The 27,510-nt window shown below is 43.5% G+C and overlaps 1 protein-coding gene across 5 annotated transcripts in view; it reads right to left on the bottom strand.

The window, feature by feature from the left end:
- Nucleotides 1-26,207, bottom strand: part of MAP4K4 (mitogen-activated protein kinase kinase kinase kinase 4) — a 447,614-nt gene extending 421,407 nt beyond the window's left edge. For 2 of the 5 annotated variants that reach the window (XM_033948217.1, XM_033948220.1), the window contains exons 1-2: nucleotides 25,319-26,206; nucleotides 25,012-25,077 (exon numbers count right to left, since the gene is read on the bottom strand). In XM_033948217.1, coding sequence (XP_033804108.1) covers nucleotides 25,012-25,077; nucleotides 25,319-25,375 — 123 coding nt within the window. In that variant the 5' untranslated portion in view covers nucleotides 25,376-26,206. Of the gene's footprint in view, nucleotides 1-25,011; nucleotides 25,078-25,318 lie in introns of all 5 variants that reach the window. The other 3 variants (XM_033948219.1, XM_033948221.1, XM_033948222.1) reach the window with 3 other exon arrangements.
- Between the last annotated feature and the right edge of the window lie 1,303 nt (nucleotides 26,208-27,510).

The following is a 27,510-nucleotide window of genomic DNA, read 5'->3' as shown; positions in this document are numbered from 1 at the left end:
ATATACCCAGCACTGTACATTTTAACATATAATAGACCAGTATTCTTCAACCTTTTGACACCTATGGACCAGCGGAAATAAAATTATTATTTTGTGGACCGGCAGTTGAAGAACACTGGGCTAAGTCATGGGCCAAACCCCACCCATCTCTATCCAATCTCCGCCCCAGACCCCGCCCCATAGTAGTACCAATTATAACACCATTTTTTCCATTCATTTTTCATATATATACACACATACATAATATAATCGTATTAACAACACATATGGTTAATCACAAAATTAAACTACACAAAACACACTGTATGCTTCTCAATATTCATTCCTACCAGAACACAGATAACCCCATACAAATACGGGACCAAAAACTAAAAGTACTAATATATACAAAACAAACCCTAAGATGCAAGACTCTGCATGCAGTACAACCCCAGAGGAAAAGAAACAAATGCATTTCTTCCTGAACAGATAGCAGATGTAAATCAATCACTAAATTAAAAAAATAAAATCATTCCCTCTACCGTTGTTGTCTCCCTCCCTCAATGCTGTGCCTTGCCTTTTGGCCAGCTCCCTCTTCCTCAGTGCTGCAGTGCACAAAGCCGTGGGCAGTGGCTCCTCACGCCTCATCTAGAAGACCTTCCCCTCTCTGACAATGCAACGTCAGAGAGAAGGCTTCCGGTTCAGGCGCAGGAGCCTCTGCCCATGGCTTTGTGCATTGTAGCACTGAAGAAGAGGGAGCCAGCCTGAAGACAATGCTGCATCGATCGTACCGTGGACAGGCGACTGAAGAGCACTGTCTGCAGCCCAATGCATGTGCCGGCCTTGTGGACCGGCAGGAAATTTCTATGGACCGGTGGTTGAAGAACACTGCAATAGATGGTCCCTTCTCAGATTTTGTGGTGAGAAAGACAAAGGAGGGAGCCGGCAAGACGGTAAACACCTGGGAGCAGCAGAGGAAAACACTTCATCGCCCTCGACTGGGGCCGCATGCGGCCCTTGGGCTGCAGGTTGGACACCCCTGGTATACATCTACTTGTATTGCGTGAGTTACCTTCTGAGCTCAACCCCTTTCTGCACAGCGCAGGTAATGTACACTTACATCCCAAAATAACTGCCCACTTTAACTTGTAGCAGCTTTCTGGGAATTTATCTTTTTCTGGTCTCCCATTCAATATGAAGTTAGGTGGTGAAAGAAGGAGAGGAAACCAAGAAAAACCACTTTAAAATGTAAAAATATGCAGTTGAAAAAAATTCCCTTTAAGTCAGCAAAATAATAATAAATTTTCTCCTCCTCAAACATAGGAAAAAATGAGTGCACAGATCATTTATTATCAAAGTATCAAATCTCTACTATGCATCAATTATACACCTCAAACACAAATATGTTTGTAAAACACCTGATTTTGGTATAATTTCCCCAACCATAAATGACAAAATTAGTCTTCTAGGTCAAAAAAGTTACACATTCTACCACTAACTTTGTATTGCAAGTTTCAACTTTTACCTTTTGGTGGGAAACACTTTGCTTATACTATCGTTACGAAAGAATGATAGTGGAACAATCTGGGAAAATAAAAGCTTTAAAGAATTTGGAGTCCATTCGAGTCCTTTGTTAAACAAATTAATGATCAGTAATTCATTAGATTAAGTTTTCTTTGGACACACATCCAGGGAGGGAGGGATGGGTAATATGTAAGTATGTAAGTGCTGGTTTTCTTTGTGGGGGGGTTTTTAATTCTGTGAATGTATACTGTTTGCACTTTTTATCTGCTTAGAAAATCAATATTTACAAAAAAAAAAAAAAAGTTTCAACTTTCCCTCTATCATTTAAAAAAAAAAAAAAAAAATCTTACCCTTACAAAAGGCCAGAGGCAAGCACATATGTGATGGACTGCACTAATTTGCATAGTTTTCTTCGAGTGTTAAATCAAAGTCATTAGACATGCTAGTACCAGCTATAATTTTCAAACAATCAGCTTTTCTATTTCCTAGTTCAACGATCTCCCTGAAGCAGATAAAAACGTGGCCAGCAGCATATACATACTGGAAGCCTTCTGTATTTATTTTTTTTGTTATGCATCCTTCAGGATGGATTTGATTTAAAATCATGCCGTTGACATTATGGATGGATTAATGGAATTAATTTATTTACCAAAAAATTTAAACAATGAATGCATGTATAGCCTCATGCTACATAATTAAAAACTAATCCCTATTTCACGATGAATAACTTTTGTACTATAATTAGATTTTTCCTCAAAAAAAGCATTTTATTTTTTTAAAATCTTTTAAAATCATTGATTTTTATCCACACTGGCATCATTATCTGTCTTGTACAGATTATGCCAAGAAGCAAAGACAATCCATTGTGTATCTCTGTATAGCACTGCATGAATTTGGTAGAGGCCAAACAAAAGATTAAACCTCTTCAATTATCCCAGCTGCATGTTCAGCCCTAGCCATGAACAGAAAGCTTCAGCTCTAAACACTACATGGATCATATAAAAATGGGCAGCCTAACAGCAATCCTGTTCTCTCAGAGTTTCTGCAGCTGCCATTGTTCTCTCAGGGCATTGTGCCAGCTGCAGAAACCCTGAGAGAGCATATAACCAAGCTCCACAGGGAGAACATCTTTAAACCCACCAGAGACTTTTCCATTATATGGAAAGAGATGACTTTTACAACAAAATTCAAATTTCTGACCACCTGACTTTCTCGCCAAAATTCAAAATTGGTGGACTGCCCTGTTCCCAAACAGGTCAGTGAACCCGCTATTTACAAAGACAAACTGCAGACCTCAGAGCATACCCTGAAGAAAGTCATAACATGGTGGCTGAAACATCAGTTTCTACCCGGCAAGACGCAGCAAGACCTGGAAACCTGCAACAAGCACAACAGCAATTCTGTTGTACAAAATGGACTTGAGTTTGATTCCTGAGTCAGGTCATGAGTTTCCCAAGCACTGGATAATGGGGGGGAGGAATGTCATTACCCCCAGAGAAAAGGAAAAAGGATAAATGAATTAGCAGTACTGGCCAAAAAGTTATAGAAGTTGCAGCCTGGCCTATCACAAACAACATACAACCTTAACATCCTATCCAACTGGAAGGACACCTTGGTGCATATGGGCTTGTGCTCTCATTTGACCACTCTTGAATCCTACAGCTGGCTCTTAATGGACTGTGAATTCTCTTGCCTCAAGAAAGTGGGTTTTGAGCTGGTGTGTATGCACCAAAGAACAAAACAGCAGGTGGCAAACAGAGCCATTTCTTTGTTGGCCAGCTTCTTTTTTTTGGCCTTGCAAATGGCAAATACAGCTGTTTCAGGTTATCAAACAGGTGTAACACTGTCATAGCTCCTATATTAGGAGTGGTCTTCAGCAAAGCAGTAACACACACTACTGGGCAGTGTGCCTACATTGATTATGAGGTGATGATCAAAGCTAATTGGTTATGGTAAAGTAACAACCACCCTGGGCCCCTGCCAGTTATGATGGGGTCTATTTTGGAGTCCAGTGCTGCAAGACAAAGATGCTAGAGATTTACAGTGGTTCACAAATTTGTCACACCAGGATTAAGAGGCATGACCAAAACATCTCTAGTGTGTACCAATGGGTGGGGGGGGGGGGGGAAGAGTAAGAAGCCAAATTGAAGGCACTAGGTTGTGTCAAAGCTATATAGCCTTTGTTTCTGAATCATATCAATTTCTTGGATTTTTCTGGAATGGCTGAAAGTTGTCCAGAGAATTTTGGGCCTGTCTCGGGGAGATCAAACACTGGTGTTTCAAGGCATTTACCATTCAGAATTTTGTTTACATGCCCCTTCTCCAGGTACAAATGCTAAATCTTTTGAAAAAATAACCTCACTGTGCTTTGCCATTCTCATCGCATCCTTCATTTTTGTTCTTATGAAATTTGGGTACTGTTGTGCGGACCCTCATGAAAACACTTTGGGCACACACCATGCTACTAAAGTATGAACATAACATGAAGAACGAAAAATTATGTTCTTACCTGTTAATTTTCTTTCCCTTAGACGCAGCAGATGAATCCAGAGACCAATGGGATAGCTCACATCTACCAGCAGGCGGAGATAGAGAAACTGATTAACAGGTGGTCCTATTGGCTGGCACTCCTCCTGTCTCATCAGTATAGCTCCTTGCCCAAGCACACGTAACCAGCAATAGGCATAGCATGTAAAAAACTTCTTTCCCATAACAAATCTCAAAATGCAATAATACAGAAAACAACCTGCCATAAAAACAAACTGCGAAAGTTGCAAAAGAAAAAACCGAGAGACAATATCCAGAAAGGGTGGGGCTCTGGATTCATCTGCTGCGTCTAAGGGAAAGAAAATTAACAATTTTTCCTTCCCTAGCAACAGCAGCAGATGAATCCAGAGACCAATGGGATGTAGCAAAGCAATCCTCAATCTGGGTGGGAAGCAAACGCCGCCTCCGCAACAACCGAAGCACAAAACGCCCCTACCGCATGCGCCCCCACATCCAAGCAGAAATGGGGAGAGAAAGCACGCTCGGAAGACCAATTAGCCGCGAGACAAATCTCCTCCAAGGAAAAAACCTCTGGGCCGAGCCCAAGAAGTAGCCATCGCTCCAGTGGAATGGTCATGAAGTTCTTTCGCCAACCGCTTCCCTGCCAGCAAGCAAGCATAAAGAATGTCCTCCTGGACCCATTGAGCGATGGAGGCTTCGGACGCCACCAAACGTTTGAGGCGTCCCTTGAAGAATGCAAAAAAGGAGATATAAACAACTAAAAGTCGTAAGAAACCGAGCTCACAGAGAACGCTACTTACATATCAAAAAATGCAGTGAATAAAAGCACTGCTCCCAATTTCCCCTCCCAGGAAGAAGGAAGGAAAATTGAGCATGACATAAAAGAAAGGATGACACCCCCCTAGAAAGAAATAATGGTACCATCCAAACTGATACCCCATATTTCGGAAATCAGAAATAGGAATCCCCGTTGAACAAGGCCTGCAACATAGAAAACTGCAGAGCTGAAGCCATGACCACAAGAAACCCCATGTTCAACGGCACAGCTCTTTAGAGTCCCAAAAGACAAGGATGAAATGAAGCCTACGGTATACTGAGAAGAAGTACGTGAAGATTGTACTCCAAACCGGGCTTTCTAAGAGGCGCATGAATATACCGCACTCTGTTTAGGACCTGAACTACATGAAGCTGAGAAGTAAGCGAAGAGCAATATACCTAGCCCTTGTAACAAGCTAAGAATGGCACTAGAAGCTGAAGAGAATTGAACGCTAAGCCCTCGGCAATACACCTGTGCCAAAAAGGAACTCTGGAGTGGTTCAAACATTAAGAAGGACCCAAGAAAGGAAAAACCTCCAAAAGGAAGCAGAAGCCACAGGAGAAGATGTCCGTAGCACCTGGATAAGAGAAGAAACAACCTGCTTCGCATAATCCTTACACGTCAGCCAAGATTTTTCAAAAAAACTAGGTTGTAATACTAAAGTAGTACAAATATCCATGTTGAACGGACCCTAGGCGAGCAAAGCCGGAGATACCAGGAAACTTCTTAGTTCGGCTGTCTAAAGACTCATCAAATCCGCAAAGTAAGGATGGCGCCGCCAATCCAGAGATTCTACAAATACTGTGCCCGGAAAGCGAGCTCGAGGTGGCAAATCCAAGCCATCATCAGCCAGCGGAAAACACTGAAAAAGAGAAGGCAGAAGCAAGAAAGGAGCCATGCAGCTACCCCCTCTAACTCCCACTCCCTGGGCCCGCCGAAGAAGCTAGGAAGCTTAGAATTGAGAGACGAGGCCATGAGGTCTAGGTCAAGCAGATCTCACTTCCATAAAAAGAGCTAGAACGCTTGAGCCACAAATCTCAATATCCAGGATACAGAAGATTACACTATTACTAACATGCACACTTTCCAGAGCGTACACAGCGCTGTACACTGTAACATACAAGAAATGGGTCATGCTCAGATTCCGCAGAGAGAAAGTCTATCCAAACTCTTATTCTGATCCATAAAAGGATCTACCAACAGAAGACGAAGATGAGAGTCCACCCATTGAAGCAGAACAACTTCACCTGCCAATGAGTACAACACTTACTGCCCAAGCAGTAGAGAAATACCCCCATCCTAATACTGACCAAAAGGACCCTCAGCGGCAATCCGGAAGAATGATCTGAAGCTCCAGAAAGGTAGCCTGACCCTGCTCAAGAGCAGAAGAATGAACAAGTACTGAGTTGCCTCTTAAGACCAGACTCCAGGAGCTGAGGATGGAAGCCACGGAGCCCCCCAACCAGACAGCCCGGGATGGTCGGTGGTCATGAGCTAGTCCAGCAAAGACCGAGGCATGCCTTGAAAAGAGAAATCGCGCTGAGCCACCAAATCATACAGAGTGATGCAGGAGGAGCATACCAAATAATTGGTGCCCTGAGATACCGGGAACCACCGGAACAAAAGCGACTGCTGTAGCGTAAGAAGGGGAAAGCAAGCCGAAGTCCCCAGTGGAGTCAGCAATATGGATCCCAGAAACTGTACAGAATCCCATACTCTTGGTCATGGTAAGCGAAGAAGAATACCAATCTGAGACCGAGACCCCATGCCCAAGTCTCCAGAAAGAAACACATGTCTCTCCTATATGAATAAAAACATCACCCCGATATACCTATAAATAGTACAGGAGAAAAGAGTGCTGTGCAAATTCAAAGATGCACGTGTAAAGAACTGAGGAAAAGATATCACCCTTTTCGTGTCAGTCAAAAGGCCCGACTGGAAGTCGTCCGAATCAAGCAGGCAGTCAAGAAGAAATTAGATGAATCGCCTGGTAGCGCCAAAACAGTACCACCGCCCACATCACCTAAAACGTTCATGAAGCCTTGGGTAGGCAAAATGGCATGTGCCAAAACCGAAAGCGCCGCTCCAAGAGAGGCAGGCAAACCAAGTGCCGATTCGGAGTCCATAGAGAAAATGTAAATATACTCCCAGGTTGTCTGCAGAAATGTGTAACCCCGAGAAACTAATTTAGCAGAATGGGATTCAGCCTGCCCAATGCCCCCTATCTCGGGCACCATGCAATAAGTAGAACAACATCCCTTAGTTCCCAAAGAACTACAAGAACCGTCCTGAGGACCAGTAACACTGAAAAGGGAAAAAACAAAACATAGAGACTCCAAGAACGAATTGGAAAACCTGAGGAGAATGTAAAGATGCAAGCATCCTGAAAAATCTTCACAGCCCTCTGACCTGACATTATAGTGTCTTCTCCCTCATGAGAAAGCCTGAAGAGTCATTGGAAGAAGTCAAGATCCCCTCAGAATGAAGTGCAGAAGGTCAGGGAATGGCAGAATGAGACTGTAGGATCTGCAAGAAGATTCTCCTAGGAAAAATCAAGGTTCACAATGTAAAGAGGAATATACTGGAACCATGAAAACAGTACTAACCCCATGCAACATGAATACGTACTAGACTCAATCAAGATGCTGCATCTACCGCCCCATGGAAAACAACAGCATCCTTACAGGTATCAGACAAAGCTCACATCGTTAATGAGAGCTTCAGGGATGAGGCTAACAGCCACATAGTGCGTGATCCTCCGTGGGTTTGATAGAATAGGTAACTGGCTCCAGGTTAAAAGGAGCTGTACAGCCCTTTCTGTCTGGTCGGGGGGGCCTGTCTAGCATGTGTCATGAGAAAATGGTGACAGGAGAAACCAGCGTGATAAGCATGGAAATCTGAAGTCCAGGCCCCCTCAGAAATAGAGAAGAGAGTCCTGGCCGCAGGAATATGCGCAGTGTCATTATGCCCATAGAGACAGCCCGAACTTGGAAACTGCTTGTACTACCTTTAGGCATAAATATCCTGTGCCACTACTAGACACATGCAGCTCAGCACAGAGGCCCAAATAAGGACAGTTACCAATAGACAAAGGCTCAATCTGCAGGGACCCCAAGAGACACAGTAAGATAGTGCCCTGTGTGAAATACAGGGCACTATCTTACTGCTGATCTCACTGTGCCGTGAGTTGCCGTATGTCGCCCCAGTCTGGAGACAAACCGAGACTGGGTGACCTAGCACAGGTCAGAGTCTCTCTGGTAAACCCCTTGAGTGCTAACCCCAGAGAACGATTAAACAAGCAGATTCCTTCAAGGGAGTACAGCAGGAACACAGACATAGACATATAAAGCTGCCCAAGCTTGTCCCAAAGCTGGTGAACACATACAACTTGTCTGAACCGGAAAGTAGGGAAGCCCCGGCATACCCTGACCAAAGTCAGCTGGAAACAAACTACCGGAACGCTGCAGCAATCCTGCCATCGCCGGAGACCCATGCGCACGCCTGATTCTCGCTGACACGTGGCCGCTGCATCAACGCTCCTAGAAACCTAGTTGGATTCGAGCCCTGCAAAATTTACCCTGCCGCGGCTTGCATAGAAAGAAAATCAGACTCGGGGAATAACCAGAAGAACGGCCCACAGCGCCGGAAAAAACATATCCCATCTCATGCGCGCTACTATAAACCGGCACCTGCACAATCAGCTGCACATGGCTGTGACAAACACTGATGAAAGAGAGCCTCAGAATAAACAGGACTACTGCTGCACTGAAACCCAACAATGAGAACAAGTACGAGCATGAAATCGCATCGCTACTGCTGCGCTGTAACCAACAAGGAAACAAAGCGCGTGCATGCAAAGGGCGGGAAGTCCCAGCTCCCTCCATGGATTTCTAGTCATAAAACTTAGCCTCAATAAAATATCCATACCTTAAATGTATGATGACCGAACCCACAGTACTAAGACTCCCAAACAGAACTTGAAGTTCAAGCAACCGTAAAAGCCAGACATACTCACAAGCTAGTTGTTAGGGCCAGTTGAAGCCAGTTTGCAGCAAAAGCATGGCAGAATGTAACAACTGTGGTCTCTTTTTTTTTTTTTTTTTTTTTTAACAGAGAAGGGAAAGAAGAAAAAAATTGAGACCCAGTCAGACCCTCTAGCAATGGAGGGAGGGTGAGGCAGGGACAAGGGGGGGCCCAAATGTAACCTCTAAAGCCGGCACCGTTTAGCCGGACACCCCTGTCTCACTGAAGAGAAAATCTCAACAGGAGAAACAGAATGGCAGTCTCACTGAAGAGAAACCTCAACAGGAGAAAATAAAGTTCCAGCCACAGCCAGAATTCAGGAGCTAGTTGAATAGCGACCTTTTCCTGCTGGGAGATAGAGATTACTGATGAGACAGGAGGAGTGCCAGCCAATAGGACCACCTGTTAATCAGTTTCTCTATCTCCGCCTGCTGGTAGATGTGAGCTATCCCATTGGTCTCTGGATTCATCTGCTGCTGTTGCTAGGGAACTAGATTTTTTAAAAACAGCACTAATTTAACCAGAATAATTTAAATATATGCATTTGTGTTAGGGCAGTGTTTCTTACCGCCTCTCTTAGAGACACACCTAGCCAGTTCAGTTGGCAGGAACACCATAAACATCATGCATGAGATAAGTTTGCGTAAAGCCAAGACCATGGATGGGCAGCTATGATCTTAAGGACAACAACTCATTAGGTTGAAGGTGTAAGGCAAATAAGACTCAGAAGTAACTTCAGAAATTATTTTTGAATAGAAAGGTTGGTGAATGCATGAACAGCCTCCAGGTGGAGGCGAATAAAAAGTTCAAGAAAGCTTGGGACAAGTACATTTAATCTCTAAGGGAGAGGAAGGGATAATAGATGGAATGAATAAGCAGAATAAGTAGGCCATATGGTCTTTATAGAAATGGAGAAAGTGAAGGTGGATAAAACTGTGCATGTGCGGGAGACTAAATATTAGTAGCTGGAAACATGTTAATTTCCCTACTGCTCAGACCATACTGGGGGCAGAGCATGGCTCAGACAAAAGACATCTTCAGCCGGCAACACCAGTCATGCATTCCACACAAAACCTCTTGGCATGCCACTGGTTACTAACCCCTGTTCTAAGGAATCCACTTAGTACCGATGCTTTATACACATCCTAGTTTGAAAAAGAACCAATTTTAAACTATGGCATGTTCGTTTCCTTCAGCATAAAAGACAAACACCATTGCATGCATTGCTACATGTCACAGCTACATATTAAAGGAAATCTGAATTCATAGTTGAAGAAAAGGGAGCGAGCAGGGAGAGTGGCAAACAGGCCACAGATGCTTGTCATCCACCCTTCTCATCTGTATTCAAAGTGTTCCTGTTTCAAAACCAAACACCACCATTATGGACATGTCTGTGCATGCCACTTACAAAGATCTGACTGAGCTCGCAACGATATTTTTATCCTCTCCTACGTATAGTATATAGGTTCTATCCCACTCCAAAAAAATAACTACTGCTAACTTATGTATAGAAAATCTTAGTTAGAGCAATTAAAAAAAAAAAGTGCAGAGCTTCCACCAAATTCCAACAATGACATCCTATAACATGCCATTTAAACATATCAACCGAGATGACATGCAGTGAATTGTTAGTAGTCTCTCAGATGCCAGACATGTAGAAAGGTGTTAAACTTCAAAACATTTTCTGCACTTAACAGATAAAAGTTGCACTGTTCCTACTCAATACTCAAACTTTTTTTTTGTTTTTGAAAAAGAAGAAGTTTCTAAGCATTAATTTTCACCACTGAGTAATTCTTGTCTAGCTGCTTTCTATCAGAACATGAAAAATATTGGCTTGAAGCTAGCTATATTTGTCTAGAAGTTAAACTAAAAGATCTGGATGACAAAAGGTTATTGTTACAGACAAAGTACAAACTTTTCATTACAAACAAACATGAATCTCTCAGGTAAATCTAATTTATAGACAAAGTACAAACTTTTCATTACAAACAAACATGAATCCCTCAGGTAAATCTAATTTATATTACTTTCAAATCATAGTAGATTTCCCAAAACTTAAGATTGCATCAAAACTACTGTATGTATTCTACTATAAATCAGTTTAGAAAATAAACGTTTTCAGGATGTAATAACACCTGGTAAGTTATAAATGAGAACAGCAACAACTGCGTGAGAAAGAGTAGTAGCTCATGAAGGTCTCATGTCACCTAGAAAACCCAATTCTCTTGTAATTAAGACACAAGTGATGCAGACTACACCCTGTGAAAAGGGTGCAAAAATGTTTAAATGGGTTATATTTGGAGAAGTGGGAGGAAGAGGTCAAAGGTCACATTTATTGTTACCTAAAGCAAGTTGAGCCATGTGTTCGCAAACTTCTTAGGGATTTCTACTTATTAAAAAATATAAATTAATAAAGTTCTCTCTTTTCTTACTCGGGTCACCCCCTTAGTGCTAAACAGTACTCATTTCTGAAGACCATGGACTGGGAGCCTAGCTATGGGGGTTCTGCAGGGGCCTGGACAACCGCCACTTTAGTCTCAAGCCCACCAGCAGAAGAGGTCGCCTGTGCAAGTCCCTGAATGTGATGCCAGAGAAGCGATTAAGTTAACATTCGTGCTTCCAACCCGACGCCCGAAGCACAATAGTCAATTTAAGTGCAGCTCTGGTAGAACGTGTGGGAGACTCACGCAAGAGACCTCTTCAGCTGGAGAGGCTCAGGGGAAAGAAGGGATTTAACCCTTTAATTGGCAGATGGTAAAATTGCTGCTTTACGTAACTTGATGTTGAACTAGAGCAACAGTGCCAAGTAACAGGCATTTGGAGATGCAGATCTTCCATAAGAGCCAAGGAAACACATGTTGCTTCTGAGCAGCAATGCCAAATAAAGGGTTAATGTAACTCTTTTTTGTGATTACAATCAAAGTGATTTACATTTTATATGCAGGTACTTATTTTGTACCTAAAACATGATGGCAGATACAATGGTGAGTTAAGCAACTTGCCCAGAGTCATGAGGAGCTGCAATGGGAACTGAACTGGGTAGCCCTGGTTCTTAGGCCACAGCACTAACCTTATATGACTATTCAGATCACCCCTTGCCCAACCACTCCCCCCACCAACACAAAAAATGGCTTCTGGCTATACCATGGACAAGATGAAAGTAGATGAAAGAAAGACCTACAACCTTCTGAAAGCTGAGGGAAGAGGAAAGGGTAGGATATACCGCATATACTCAAATATAAACTCATCCGAATATAAACCAAGGCAACATTTTCTCCCCAAAAAAGGTTGGTTTGAATATAAACCGAACTCTCAGCAGTATCACCATTTTGAGTATGAGAGCGCGCAGGGCATAACATAGGAGGATCGCGCTTGCCCTGGCTCACTACTGAACCACCAGAACTTAAGGCAGGCCCAGGGAGAGCCTGCAATGGGTCTGAGAGGGGAGAAGACTCATACATTACCCAAGACCCCTATTTTTGGGCCTTTTTTTGCCCCAAAATCTATGTTTATATTAGAGTATATAAAGTGTCTAGCTTCTATGAGGAGTACACAAGGTGGTCAAGGACCCATGTTATGGAACTGGAAAAAGGGAGGTTCAGAGAAGTGTAGGTTCTAGCAGTTGTAATGGACCTATAAATACCCTAGAAAAAAGGGACACACATGCAATGTCAAATGCTTATTTCTTAACATTTTCCTATGCTAATGGGGAGAAAACAAGTCTGATAGTTCGTCCTAAATTATCACTAATGTGAAAAACATTTTATTTTAATGTAGGTTCCAAAATAGTTTAAAAGCTGCTGGGGGGAGTATGCTTGATTTCCTTAGCCCAGACCCCACACCTGTGGGAGCTCCAAAGTGAAATATTCCAGGAAATATTGTTTTGTGTATTTAGGCATACTTTTGGCTCTATCATCTATTTTAGCACAACAGCTTTCATAAATGGGAGGTGGGGGGGGAGTAACAACACATTTTTGTAGATCAGATGTCAAACATGTCACTTTTTCCTTACCATTGTATAAAGCAGATCACCCAATAGTGACTAGAGGCAAACGAATGAAATAGATATATTTTTATACAATTATTTTATTTTTGTGAACTTGGATCTTTCTGCAACAGGGCATCTATTTGCCTCTGGGGCAGTTTGAGAGGAAGTAAAACTCTTTGCATGCTTAAGTTAGTGTTATGGAGAAGAGGACTAGCTGACCATCACCATCCAAGGATTTTCCCATCTTATCATTTTGAAGAGAGTTCTGAAAGAAGATCTGTACTGAGGGACTGGAGGTCTAGGAGCAGCTGCCTACCATGGAGTAAAGTTGAAGGAGCACAAGGGATTCCAGGCCACTAAACAGCAGCAGAGAGCTGCTTATAGCCAAGCTAGATCTTGTAAAAAGAAAAAGGTTTCCCAGTCCAGCCTAAATGTAGTAACCCAAAGAGAAAGAGTAGCAGAGATCTAGAGACTAGTGCTGCCTGATTCACGATTCGAATTGATTCAACGATTCACTTTGGGTGAATCGATTTGAATCGATTCAAAACAAAAAATAAAAATTGGCCTCCCGTTCGCTTACTGACCCTCCCCCCTCGCCCCCTAAAGCAGCAGCGGCAGCGCTACCTCTTATGGCCAGCCGCTGCCACTCCTGCTTTAGAGGGTGAGGGTCAGTCGGGAAGTGCTGGTTTTTGGCTTTCCCCCTAGCCTCCTGTGCATCTAGGGCCGAATTAAAGAGTGGGCCCAATGTGCTGCTACGATGAGTGCAGGCGGCAGTGGTGTTTCTGTGTATATCTTCTGCCTCTATAGACAACGCTGCTGTTGGTCCTTGCCTGCTTGCGACCTGCCCGCCGACTCCATTTAGTTCCGCTCACTGCCACAATTCTAAAAGAGTCAGGCACGTGCAGCGATTGCACACCACCGGCCCATAAGCCTTCTCTCCGTCAGAATTGATGTCGGAGGAAGGCTTATGGACCAGCGGGTGCAATCGCTGCACGCGCCTGGCCCTTTTGGAGTTGCGGCAGCAGCAGGGGGGTGTATTAAATGGAGTCAGCTAGCAGCAGCGGCAGGCAGGGTGTAAGTGGCGGGAGGCGGAATCGGTGGCAGGTCGACTTGGGGGAAGGCAGGCAGGCTTCGGGGGGGAGGAAGGGAGGATCCTGCAACACTTGCCATGAGATTGGGCCCACAGCAGCACAGCATTTCTTCTGCTGCCATCAGACTGCTGCACGATTTAAAAAAAAAAAAAAAAAAAGAGAGAGATCAAGTTTAGGCAGCCTGAGAGGAGAGCTGTGGGGAAGGAGGCAAGGAGTGAAGAGCCAATAGGACTAGGCTATAAAGGAGTGAAAAAGTACTGACTGAAGGATGGGAAAGAGAAAGGAGACAGGAAGAGAAATATAGGGTTGGAAAGAGGATAAAAAGTATTTGGAGAGAGAGATGGAGTGAGCAGAGAAAAAGGTCTGGTGGGAGAAAGGGAAAGAAAGAGAACAGTGAAGAGGAGAAGTAGAGAAGCAAGAAGGGGAAAAGAAGTAAGAAAATTGGTTCATGCGGGCGGGGCATGGTGGGGTAGCATGGGCAGGGGGGACAGGCCTTCAGGGATGGTGGCACAGGCCTTCAGGGAGGACAGGCAGGCCTTCAGGGAGGGCCCTGGTGTAGAAGTACACGGAGGGAGGGGGGTTCAAAGAGACGTGCATATGCTGGGCTTTGGGAGGAAGAAATAAATAGAGGAGAGGGAGAGATATGGTGGACAATTGGATTTAGGGAGGGAAGGCACAGAAAGGGAGAGAAATTGGATACAAAGGATGGTGTGGAGGGGGGATAGAGATACTGGATAGGAGGGTAGTTGGGAAAAGAATGGGAGAGATGGTGGACCCTGGGATGGTGGGGAAGGAGGGAGATATGCTGGATGAAAGTGAAGTTGAGAAAAGGTGGATCTGTGAATAGAGACGAAAAAAAGGAAAGATGCCAGACTTCCAGGGGAGGGAAGAGGAACGGAAAGGGAGGACAGAGATGGCAGATGGATGGTTAGCATGGAGAAAGAAGGAGACCCTGGCAAGCAAGTTATCAGAAGACAACCAGAGCCTGGGACCAATAAGATCTGAATAATGACCAGACAACAAAAGGTAGAAAAACTAATTTTATTTTCTGCTTTGTGATTACAATGTGTCAGATTTGAAACATGTATCCTGCCAGAGCTGGTGACAGACTGCAAACATGAGCTAGGATTTAACAGAGAGAGGAAAAGTCTTTTTTGTTTGTTTATTTTGTTTACACCACAGCGCCAGTGTGGTTAGGAGAAGGTAAAGGGGGCTGAAGAGGCTATAAAATAAACCCACCAAGATGTTTGGGGGAAAAAAAAAAAAACCCCACACCCAATTGGGCAGGAAAATCGAATCGAAAAATCGATTCAATTGGCTGAAATCGAATCGAAATTTTTTTTCCTGCATCGGGCAGCACTACTAAAGACGCCATCTATTTTTACTGCCTCTCTCTCCATTCCTTTCCCATTTCCTTTTATTTTAGGTTGTAAACTGCATAGATTTCTTTTAGGCCCACTGTGGTACATCAAGCAAAATAAAATAAAGGTTGGCAGCAAACAAGTTCCAGTAATAAACAGAAAGGCAAGAAAAGATGAAAGCCACCTTTAAAACCAGTTACAAATTGCTCAGTGGATTCACACTGCAAAAGAGTATTCAATATTATTCCTTAAGGCAGGGGTGTCCAATATCGGTCCTCGAGGGCCGCAATCCAGTCGGGTTTTCAGGATTTCCCCAATGAATATGCATGAGATCTATTAGCATACAATGAAAGCAGTGCATGCAAATAGATCTCATGAATATTCATTGGGGAAATCTTGAAAACCCGACTGGACTGCGGCCCTCGAGGACCAACATTGGACACCCCTACCTTAAGGGTTTATTAGGACCAAGCGGATGCATTTCACATAACACTTTAAGAGGTCCAAACTGCAATGTCAGGGCCTACACCACATTGCGAAGATGCAGTAAAGCTGTTAAAGTTTCTCTTTCTTGGAATACAAAGTAAATTTCCCCCCTGTACTTTCCCCCAAGGGTATCTACATTTGAATATAAAATTGAATTATTGGGAGTAGCAAGTGCATGGCATAGACAGGTACTTACATTCAAGAACCATAAAGACTATATAGGAAGTATTTAAGAACCTGAAGTCTGGAAGAAACAACCAAGGATTCACAGTGAAAACAGGACCACTTCGAGAAGTGACCCAGACAGATAATGGAAGTGGTCTACATTAGACAATGACATGGGGACAAATTTTTCCCTGTCCCACAGGAACTCAATTTCCCTGTTTCATTCCTGTAAGCTCTGCCTTAAAACCACACAAGCCTCAAATACTTAGGATTTTACAGTGTTTGAGGCTTGTGCAGATGAGGACAGAGCTTGCAGGAACAGGGCAGGAAAATAACTCTCCAGGATGGGATGGGAAATTGGGTTCCCGCGTGGACGGGGAAAAATTTTACCCCATGTTATTCTCTAGTCTACATGACTTGATAAGGGAGGTTTTCTGAGTTTTGTTCTCCTATTTTCCTTGTAAAGCATAAGCAATTGATAAGAGACCTTAGTACATATACTTGCACGTTTGCTCATTCCACTTAGATCTGTCCACCAAAACCAGTTAGTAGTACCAACATACGTTCATGGACAATTTCACAGTATCCGACACTCTACTTTCTTAGTACGAGGTCTGGAATTACAGAACTCCCTTCCTAAAAACCTAAGACCTGAATTAAAGTCGTATCTCAAAACATTTCTATTCAAAGATACCTATCCCTGAGCTCCCCATTAGTTATCAATCTACCCTCTTGTAGCAGGGTGCGAGTCCTGAAGACATGTTTGCTTCTCTTTTTGTTTTTATCCCCCATCCTACATTATATTGTAGTTCTACCCCTTACCTTGACTGCCATGTCTATGTACTTCACCATTTCTCTCACATCTCTCCATTACCTTTAGATTGTAAGCCACCTCAATGGTATTCCATTGGGCAGGATAGAAAAATCCAAATGAACTTGATCATGCAAGTATAGACCCAACCCCACATGCCAAAATAGCAAGCACTCCCACAAACCAACCAATGATAGAGAAGCATAAATCAAATCAAAAGTAATACAATACCAGAACAGAACCAGCCCATAAGACTCCTTGATCCTGAAACCCTTCCTATCATCCCTCAAACATCCCTTTTTATGTACCTCCATATTCTATGAAGGCTGCCATCTACCCACCCCCTGGGATTTGAATTATGTGCCCATATAGATACAGAAGAGTGAATAAATCTCCCGGAAAAAGTTCAGCTTATAATATCCTAGTTAATTTTTCCAGAACAGAACTTCTTCACAGCTTCACCATTCTTCCTGCATGGGAGGACAGTCTCTCTTCCAAAACTTGGCTATTGTACATCTAGCAGCAAACAGTAGACACTGGATGGAAAACTAAACTAAAATCACCACATATAAATGAGGACTATAAGGCCTATCTCCAGCACAATGTTGTGCTTAAATCCCATATATTCATTTTCTTTGGGCGGTATGAGGTAACATAGTAACATAGTAGATGACGGCAGATAAAGACCCGAATGGTCCATCTAGTCTGCCCAACCTGATTCAATTTAAATTATTATTTTATTTTTTTTTTCTTCTTAGCTATTTCTGGGCGAGAATCCAAAGCTTTACCCGGTACTGTGCTTGGGTACCAACTGCCGAAATCTCTGTTAAGACTTACTCCAGCCCATCTACACCCTCCCAGCCATTGAAGTCCTCCCATGCCCATCCTCCACCAAACGGCCATACACAGACACAGACCATGCAAGTCTGCCCAGTAACTGGCCTTAGTTCAATCTTTAATATTATTTTCTGATTCTAAATCTTCTGTGTTCATCCCATGCTTCTTTGAACTCAGTCACAGTTTTACTCTCCACCACCTCTCTCGGGAGCGCATTCCAAGCATCCACCACCCTCTCCGTAAAGTAGAATTTCCTAACATTGCCCCTGAATCTACCACCCCTCAACCTCAAATTATGTCCTCTGGTTTTACCATTTTCCTTTCTCTGGAAAAGATTTTGTTCTACGTTAATACCCTTTAAGTATTTGAACGTCTGAATCATATCTCCCCTGTCTCTCCTTTCCTCTAGGGTATACATATTCAGGGCTTCCAGTCTCTCCTCATACGTCTTCTGGCGCAAGCCTCCTATCATTTTCGTCGCCCTCCTCTGGACCGCCTCAAGTCTTCTTACGTCTTTCGCCAGATACGGTCTCCAAAACTGAACACAATACTCCAAGTGGGGCCTCACCAATGACCTGTACAGGGGCATCAACACCTTCTTCCTTCTACTGACTAGCCAAGTTTTGGAAGAGAGACTGTCCTCCCATGCAGGAAGAATGGTGAAGCTGTGAATTGTTTCCCAGAATTCAACGTACAAGTACCTAAAGTATCCTCTAACAAAAAACATCTACTAGCACCCAGCATAGGTGGGGGATTAGTCTTCTAGCCCCAAAATAAGAAAACAGAAGCATCTCACCCTCTGCCTTCCTTATATATATTAATAACATGATTATGTATGTCTGTATATGCTACTCAAAGATCTAATAAGCTTGCTTAAGTGAAGACCATTTCAAATCATTACTTGTTCTATTAGAACGATAGGCCATTTTCAATTGTTTCAGAAAACTTTGTTATTCTCACCATATTTAAATCATTTACCCATAAGACCCAATAACCGTTAAACATTGCATGGCTCACTTTTGCGTTAGGCCAGGCTAAACTTTATTACCCGCCCTTTTTCTTATCTCAATGTATATTCTGGTCTTCTGATTTTTGTTAACCGAGTCAAGCTCCATTTGGAGATGACCCAGTATATAAATTGAAGATTAGATTAGACTTGTCCAACCCACAGGCCAGAACTCAGCCCGCCAACCTCAGTTTCTTGGCCCACAGAAGCTCTGAAGTCCTCAATGATCCTCATTCCCTGTCACAAATGGTCCAAGAAACCCCTGCTTCTATGCCATGACTGGTCTAACCAGAACCTTAAGCCATGCAATGCCGGATGTTGTGGCTGATTCCCATGTTATTATGTCTTATGAGACCAACTTTAAACTTCCGGTGCAGCACGGCTCAACCTTGTGATAAAAATCTGTCACGACAAAGAAGCACGAATCTCATTAGAGGACTTCAAGAGGCTTTCTTGGGACCACTCGTGGCAGGGAAGGAGGATCACTCAAGCACTGCCAACAGGAAAGAAGAATCCATCAAAGCATCAGGCAGGGAGGCAAGCAATCAGGTAAGGGGGGATACATATGAGAGAGAAATAGTGAAGGAGAGGGGAGGGGGAAGAAAACATCAATCAAATTCTGGGAAAAAGGTAAATAGGGAGACAGTGCAGGCAAAAAAAAGTTGGGGAGGGTGAGGGTCAGAGGAACAGAAGAAAGCATGGAGTTTCATTTAGAAACAGCCATTGACATTACTGTTATAATGGGGAATAGTGGCAGCGGTCCAGAAGAAAGCAACAAAAATGCTAGGGGGTTTGAACCAAAAGAAGTACGAGAAGAGACTAGAAGAGTTAAATATGTATACTCTGGAGTAGAGGAAAGACAGGGGAGATACGATACAGACGTTTACAGTAAATACTTGAAAGGTATTAATATAGAACCAAGTATTTTCCAGAGAAGGCAAAATGTAAAACTAGAAGACATAAATTGAGCTTGAAGGGAGGAAGATTTAGGAGTAATGTTAGGAAATTCTTTTTCATGGAGAGGACAGTGGTTGCTTGGAATGCCCTCCTGAGGAAGATGGTGAAGAGGAAAAATGGTGACAGAATTCAAAAAGGTGTGGGATAAACACAGAGGATCTCTAATTAGAAAATGAATGGTATAAATTAAAGAACTAAGGCTAGTACTGGGCAGACTTGCACGGTCTGTGTCCCTTATATGGTGATTCTAAGTTTATTAGTTATTTGATATACCATCTATCAAGTAATAAACAGTTTACAATAAGTTTTGAAATAAAATATAACTTAAAAGGAAACATAACATACAATAAATTATTATAATTGGGTTTTAAAGACAGCCATGAACTAACATAGATCAATAGGATAAGAACACTGGGGAGTAAAATCAGAGATAATTTTTTTTTTTAATGGGAGGGAGGAGGGGAAAGAGGAGTACAGTAGGATGGGGATCACTTCTTAAGAAGCATTTGTCATTCTCTGCTAATGCGTTTATCAATCTCTGATGGATGAGTCTAACCTCAGGTGTTGAAGGCATCTTTAAAGAGAAAGGTTTTTGATTTTAGATTGGAATTTTTCCAAGGAGGATTCTAATCTAATGTCTAGGGGTAGGGCGCTCCAAAGCGAAGCTGCGGTAACCAAAAAAAAAAAAATTGTCTTTCAAGTGGTATCATAACATATCTCACAGATGGATGGACTTGGTTTAGGATAGTCTAGGGAGGGCATCAATCGAACTTCAGTAACTTGGAACATGAGGACATTACTGGCCAGACTTTATGGTAGGTATCCTGCAAACAACAGGATGGTTGAATAGGTTGGAGTGAGCTTGGACGGCAGCTCCAGCAGTTGGAACCTAGGACAATATCAGGTGAATTTTACAGACAAGTTAATTTACGGTAATCATGAATTTATAATGTGTATAACTAATGGGCAGCCTGGATGGACCATTCAGGTCTTTATTTGCTATCATTTACTATATTACACAGCCACAAGGGGAGGGGGCTTGGGCCATCTCCACTTTGGATCAGGTCCCCTCCAAACCTGCACTGAACCCATTAAACGGCTGGCAGGGATGTCAAAGCTCTATCAGTCAATGAAATTCCTTGCCGAGCTGCCCCCCTCTTTCTGGCACTGCTGCAGTAACCTGATAGTCAGCAGGGTGCTTCCGAGTCCTGGATTGCTGCAGGGGTTGGGGGGGGGGTTCGGCAGGAAATTTCTTTGGCTAGTGGGATTTTGATTATCCCTGCTGGCAAAGGTACTAATTTTAATGCACAGGGGCATGCAAGGAATATGTTGTCCCCTCCCCGGGGCCACCAAAATCAGAGGGCTGGCTATGACTCTGGTGGGGAACCCACAGATGCCCTTATATATGAGGACTGGAAAGTTAAGCATCCCTAGCCCCAACCACAACCTTCTCAGCCTGCATACCTGCTGCCTCTTCTCCGTTGGCTCCAAGCTAATAAGCAACCAAGGAAGGAGCAGAGACTGCAACTCTCTGTAGCATGTGTTGGTTTCATTAATGTTAGAGGACATGGGACCAGCACAGAACGCAGTAGCACTGTGCACAGAGCTGCAATCTTGCACTACTTCCTTGTGTGTTTAGTAGAATGGACTTGGTGGAGGTACAATAGGAGGAAGGAAAACTGTGCTGCATAGAGGTGGATGGGATGGGAGACAAACAGGGCAATACCGGATAAAGGAAAATAGGGGCAGGGAGGGGAGAAAAGAGAAAAAGATAGGGCAATTCTAGATTAGGAGAGAGAGAGGGGGCAATAGTAATGCTGAATGGAGAGACAGCAGAGAGGAGAAATACTGCACAGGAGGAAGAAGAGAAAGATAGGAAATATTGCATGGGGAAGAGAGATAGGCAGGGGCAATGCTGAATAGCACAGTGGAGGGAAGCTAAAGAGAAGCAATGCTGGATGGTGAAGAGGAGAGAAGGAAAGACAGGAGTTACTGGATGGCAAGGGGGAAAGACAAGAAGAGAGAATGTGTTTGCGCATGTATCTTGACCCTCCAAATGTTATAAAATATTAATTTTTATTTTTTTTTTTAAAAAGGGTTGGACAAGCCTTATCTAAGCAGAAGCAATTCAAACAGCAAGAGCCGACATATCAAATATGGACTACTTAATCTAAATAAATTTGGCACTAGTCTTATAGCAGCAAAGATGTGAATTTCAAATCAATCTAGAGACGAAAGAGTTTCCTTCAAAAAGGAGACCCCATATAACAATCCACTATCTGCCATATCCCATTGCCCAACTCCCTCCCACACAGAGATGAGAGCAGATTTTCCTGATTTTGAAGGAAAATCATTTTTTTTTAAATCCTTAGGACATGTTTAAAATATCTTTACTTGGTGATACTGTTGAGTAAAGTACGATTTCCAGCACCAAATTCCGAGGCACCCTACAAGCCACTTCACCTTCAAAGTGATTACTACCATTCATCTATTTCTTAACCAGTTCATCACCTTGATAAGAACCTTCAGCTCTATTCCCATTCTCGCTAGCCCATTATCCAATGGACTGCATGCAATAGTATATGATGCCTTATAAAAAGGCTCTGCTCCAACAGCTCTACAGTATATCTATAGAAAACTCCATGGTTTTCTGCACCATATTTGCATAAACTATTACTTTTCCACATACTGTATTACCTCTCTAAAGGAAGGTGTGACTCGCTGGTGGAACTGCTGCCTCTGCACCCAGAGGTTGCGAGATCAAAACCCCAGCTCACTCTTTGTGACCCCGGGCAAGTCACTTGATCCTCCAGTGCCCACCGCTTTTAAATGTCAAAGCAACAAAAAAGGTGGTTATACAATTCCCCGTTCCCTTCCCATTTCTTCTTCTCCACCATCCACCAAAACCACCACTCTCAAAAAGAACTTTTTTCTCCTATCAAGCTCTCTCTACTCAATGTCTTTCTCATTTCAACTGTTCATGTCCTTCCCACCCTATACCTCATTCTTATCTTTCCTAGGTAAGCCTGTGAATCTATCACCATAACTCCAATACCAGTTTTTCTCACCCCCAGTAGACCTCTGAAGTCTGATCCCTCTCGACTACGTACATCAGAACTCAGACTACACAGACTGTGAGGACCAGCAAGAATAGAACCTCAGAAAGCCTGGAGAAGGCAAATACACACAACGGAACAACTAGGATATTGGGGCCCTAAAGTCCACATCAAAAACCTATGGGTCATTGTAGTGCCGGTAAAATTTCCAATTTATAAAAAAGACAAGCGATGTTCTAAAAAGTTCCTATGCAAAATGAGGTTTGCAGAAATTCCAGCAGATCAGTCGTTGGAGAAAGTGACTGACATGCACAGAATAGTCAACGGAAAGAGACATATAATATGTGCATGCGCCAGGAAAAGCATGCCTTATTGAAGTTTATCATTGGTGGACATCATAAGCGCAGGTCAAGCGGGCGAACTACCAGGAAACCATGCAACTGTGAAAATGCAAGATATATACATGCCCTTTTTTCCTCAGCAGGACATATCCTATATTTTTTTCCCCTTTATTTTTTATAACTTCCACTCTCATGTAATCGGCAGCCTACTTTTTAATAAATGCGCATGAAACATGCCTAACATGTATGCCTGAGATATGGTTAACAAATGTGTACATGTATGGAGCCCCACACCACTACCAAGTATGACTTTTACTACTGGGATGATAAATATGTATCCCTATTTCTTTTTGAACTTCCACCTCATGCAAATTGGCAATCCCAGACCACACTCTTTCAACGAATACACCTGAACTGCGCTTTTATCACTGCCGGTACCTCCTGGTCTGCCGTTAAATTTGGAGCGTTAAAGGCCGGCGTTTCATTTTGGGCATCCTCTGGCAATGTCTGGGCATTGGCCAGAGTGCTCATTTTAATATTAATGAGCTTGTTATAATACATTTACATGTGATTATCGGAGGCAGCTATAAAGCACGGAAAAAGACAATTAGCCATTTTGGGCATCGGTAGCTAAAATACTTCGACACTAAAGAAGTTAGATCGTTAAAGGTACCATTAAGCTTAGATATAGGAAAAACTGAATAAGATCTAGTCAGACGGCTGAGATGAGCAGATACAAAAACTTTGCTACTCACAGAATTTTCCTACATTAGGTTTAGGCCTACTAGGCCTAATCATAAATGCAAACCCACACTACTCTTTCCATCCCTCTGCTAGTCCTTCCCTGTCATCTATCTCTGTTCTTTTCTCCATACACATTTGTCTCCTCCTCTTACGCCAGCCAAACCCCTTCTCCTTTCTTCTTCTCTTCTCACCACCCCTCCCCCCTGCTTATGACAACACCATGCTGTTCTATTTAGCAGCTCTAAGTTGCAGTTTACTGCAAGAACATGGAACTGTCAGGACCTGTACAATTCATAGCAGCATAATGGAACAATGCAGGCAGGCGGGCAACCACAGGGAAAGCAGAAAGCTGGAGCCACAGGCATCCAAAAAGGACAGCAACTGATAGCAAGAGGAGTATCAGCAGTTAAGGGAGTCAGTTTCCCCAATGAACTGGACACTCTGCCCATGATATTGTGCATGAATGTTTGAAATTGCATCTCAGGAAAATTCTTATGTAGGTACAATTAACAAAATATGATATTACAGTCTGCAAAGAATCAAGTTTGCATAGACAAACTGTATCAGCTAAATGTGTCTTATAGTAATACTGTACTGGTAAACATTTTTCTTCCCCTTTAATACACTAAGAGTTTGTTCATCTGTCTGCTCCCAAAGTGTTCCAACTCCATGCTGACCTCTGCAACTCGTGTCCTTAAAGCAAGCTTTTTACAGTATGCCCACTGTTCATTAGTCACAATGGCAACTGCTACTCGGTGCACAATCATGCGGAGATTTATTTGTTCCTTTTATTGCCACCGAGAACAAAATCCTTTGACACCCATCTACGAGAAGAAATACGTCAAGCGCTTTTGTTTTCACACTATCCGGATTTTAGGGCAACCCCTGGTACAAAACTTGTTCAACAGGTTAGCCCTATAAGTTTGCCCCGTCCTGAAATCCTCCCACCAGCCTTTTGCGCCCTGCCAGTCGGGTAAAGTCAATTTAGGCAGACAGCCTTCGACTAAACTCAACACATTAAAGAAAAAGAAAGAGAAAAAAAAAAAGCCCCTGATCACCCAGTTTTAATTAACTTATGATGAACCTAAGGAACTCCGTGCAAAAGGAAAAGAGCTCAGACAGGCCTCAGGCAGGCGCTCTAGTCTAGTACATTTTCCATTCTGGAACACCGGAGACCCAGATTGACAATTAAGGTTCCCTCCCCCACCGCACTCTCCAAACCAAGGGAAACGCTTGGCTTTCCTTCTGCTCCACTGTTCAGCATACACTCATTAAAACGCTTATTCATAACAATAAAAAGAGAGTCTCCACACAAACCTTGTAGACTTGTCCGTACGTGCCATTACCAACCACTTCCACCAGTTCAAAGATGCCGGCGGGGTCCTGGGGAGACAGAAGAGGAAAGAGCGTAGAGGTAAGTGCCGGCGCGAGCCTTGGGAAGTGGAGAGTGTTGTGTGTGGAGAGAGAGAGAGGGGGGGCGGGGTACGCAGCCCCGGCGCGTGCAGACAAAGGAGATGGGAAGGCGGCAGCTGCTGCGCTCCGGTCCCGGGCCCCGCGGCGGCAGCAGCCCAACGCCCAGGCTAAATCCTGCAGCCAAGCAAAGCAAACCCCAGCCCCTACTCACCCGCAGAGACGAGAGGTCGATGTCCACCAGACTTTTCGCAGGGGAGTCGTTCGCCATGTTTCTCTTTAGATAATAAATAATATAAAAATAAAACAAAATCCAAGGGGGGGGAACCCCTCCCGGAGTCCCCCGCCCGGCAGTGGCAGGCGCTGCACTTCCTTCACGTTCTTCCCGCGAGGCTGAAACTCTTCATTGGTGGGCGAGGGGAGATGGTGGGCGCTGGCTCCTTCGGCTACCGCTTCCCGGAGAAAATTTTGTCCCCCCCCCTCCCCCTTGCTGCCTCTTCGGCTTCCCCGCTCGCTCTTCCTGGTGGATTTAGTCCATGTCGAGGTGGCAAAGGCAGCGCCTGGGCTCTTCCAGAGCGTCCCTCCTCCCCGGCTCGCTCTCCTCCACTCCCGGAGCCAGAGACATGCAAGAACCCGAGCGAAAGGCAGAAACGCACAACAATAAGAATAACAAAAAAATACTGCTACTGGAGTCTCCTTAACCTCCTGGAGCCAGCAGCAGCGTGCGCTCCTTGCACATCCAGCCTCACAAGCGAGTCCTCCGTCTTGTCTTTTTTTTTTTTTCCCCTGCTTCTGCTGTTGCTGCTCCCTGGCTTATTCCCTTATTCCTGCTCTTGCATGGAGGACACACACTGGCAATAGCAAAATCGGAAGGAAAAGAAAAAGCTCCAGTTACTGGGGAGAGTTGAAGGAGTAAGAGACAAAGATAGCCAATGAGGAGGAGAAAAGAAGAAAAAATATTATAAGGAAAAAGAGGAGATTAAAAAAAAAACAGCTCCCCCTTTCCTTCCCCAGCAGGAAAAACCAGCGGAAACAGAGACTCAGAGCACTTCTGGGTAAATTTAAACAAACCCTCCTCCTCTTCTGCTAGCTCCACTGTCTGTGAGTCTGGGGCTCTGACTTAAGCAGCAGATGGATCGATAGTCATCAGGGGTGTGGCAGAGAACAATAGATAACTCAGCTCCTGACTCTCCTTACCCAGGCACCAGCTCACACTTCTGAAACCGGGCTCGAAATACATATTTACAGCAGCGCCTATCTATGATCTGGGCTCCTTTTAAAACATTTTCTTTGTTTTCAGGGATTTGCATGTTTTGCATGGAGGCTTTGCCCTTCTCAGGCTCGTGCTTTGTTCGTTCTTGTTTTTTTAACAACTTTTATATGTGCACGTGTAAATACAAGTGTGCATGGGGAAACACGCAGTATTTTGGTAAGCTGTGCTTTTTCTGCCCAATGCTTTGTGTGTCTATAACACAGCAGAAATTGCATAGCCTTAAATATAAACATTGCATTGTGCTGGTGCAATTGTTGGAACTTTGCTGCCTGTGTTTTTAATCAAGGGAGTTGGCATTGCTCACAAAGGTTAATAAAATACAATGGATGTATTCCATTAAGCGTTCCTTCCCTGTTTGAAATGAAGTGGTGTGAAATCAACATCATATGATAAATCTTGGAGGCAAATTAGTTCAATTAAATCTTTAAGGTTTATGTGTGCAAGACATGTCTGTTAATTTAGGAAGCAAATAATCTAAGCTTCATAATGTAAAGTCCTACACTAATATGAAAACATGGAAAATTATGGTAGAAAAAGATGTGGACGTCTCAATTTCCATAACCGTCCTCCTCCCATGGAGATCCTTGGTGCTTTTTCCATGCTTTCGTGAATTCTAATATTGCCCTTGTTTCCACCACCTCCACTAATTCCTTATGTTCACTTCACTACCCTCTCTATAAAAAATAATTTCCTGATTACTCCCTCAAAGACAAGTTGACAGACATCATCAGACAAGTTGACAACCACATAGCGGGAGGAAGACTTGATCGGATGGTAACCTGCCTACCGGGAGTCAAGGTAGAAGACATAGTGAACCACATCGACAGGATCCTCAACAGTATGGAAGAAGAAGATATGGCGGTAGTGATCCATGTGGATACGAATAACGTGAGCAACAGGAACTACAACAGGGAAGTACTGAAGGACCAGTTCCGGATGCTAGGAAGGAAGCTAAAGACCAGAACACAGAGGATAGCATTCTCAGAGATCCTGCAGGTACCCAGGGCAGATGAGAAGAGGCAGATGGAGCTGCAAGCAGTCAACGCGTGGATGCGGTGCTGGTGTGAGGAAGAAGGATTCCACTTCGTGCGCAACTGGACGATGTTCTGGAGGAAGAGCAAGCTCTACAGGAA

This window comes from Geotrypetes seraphini, chromosome 6 (genome assembly GCF_902459505.1).
Source record: "Geotrypetes seraphini chromosome 6, aGeoSer1.1, whole genome shotgun sequence".
Taxonomy (NCBI): Eukaryota; Metazoa; Chordata; class Amphibia; order Gymnophiona; family Dermophiidae; genus Geotrypetes; species Geotrypetes seraphini.
The sequence above is the reverse complement of the archived record's forward strand: the minus strand, read 5'-3'. Positions and strand labels throughout refer to the sequence as shown.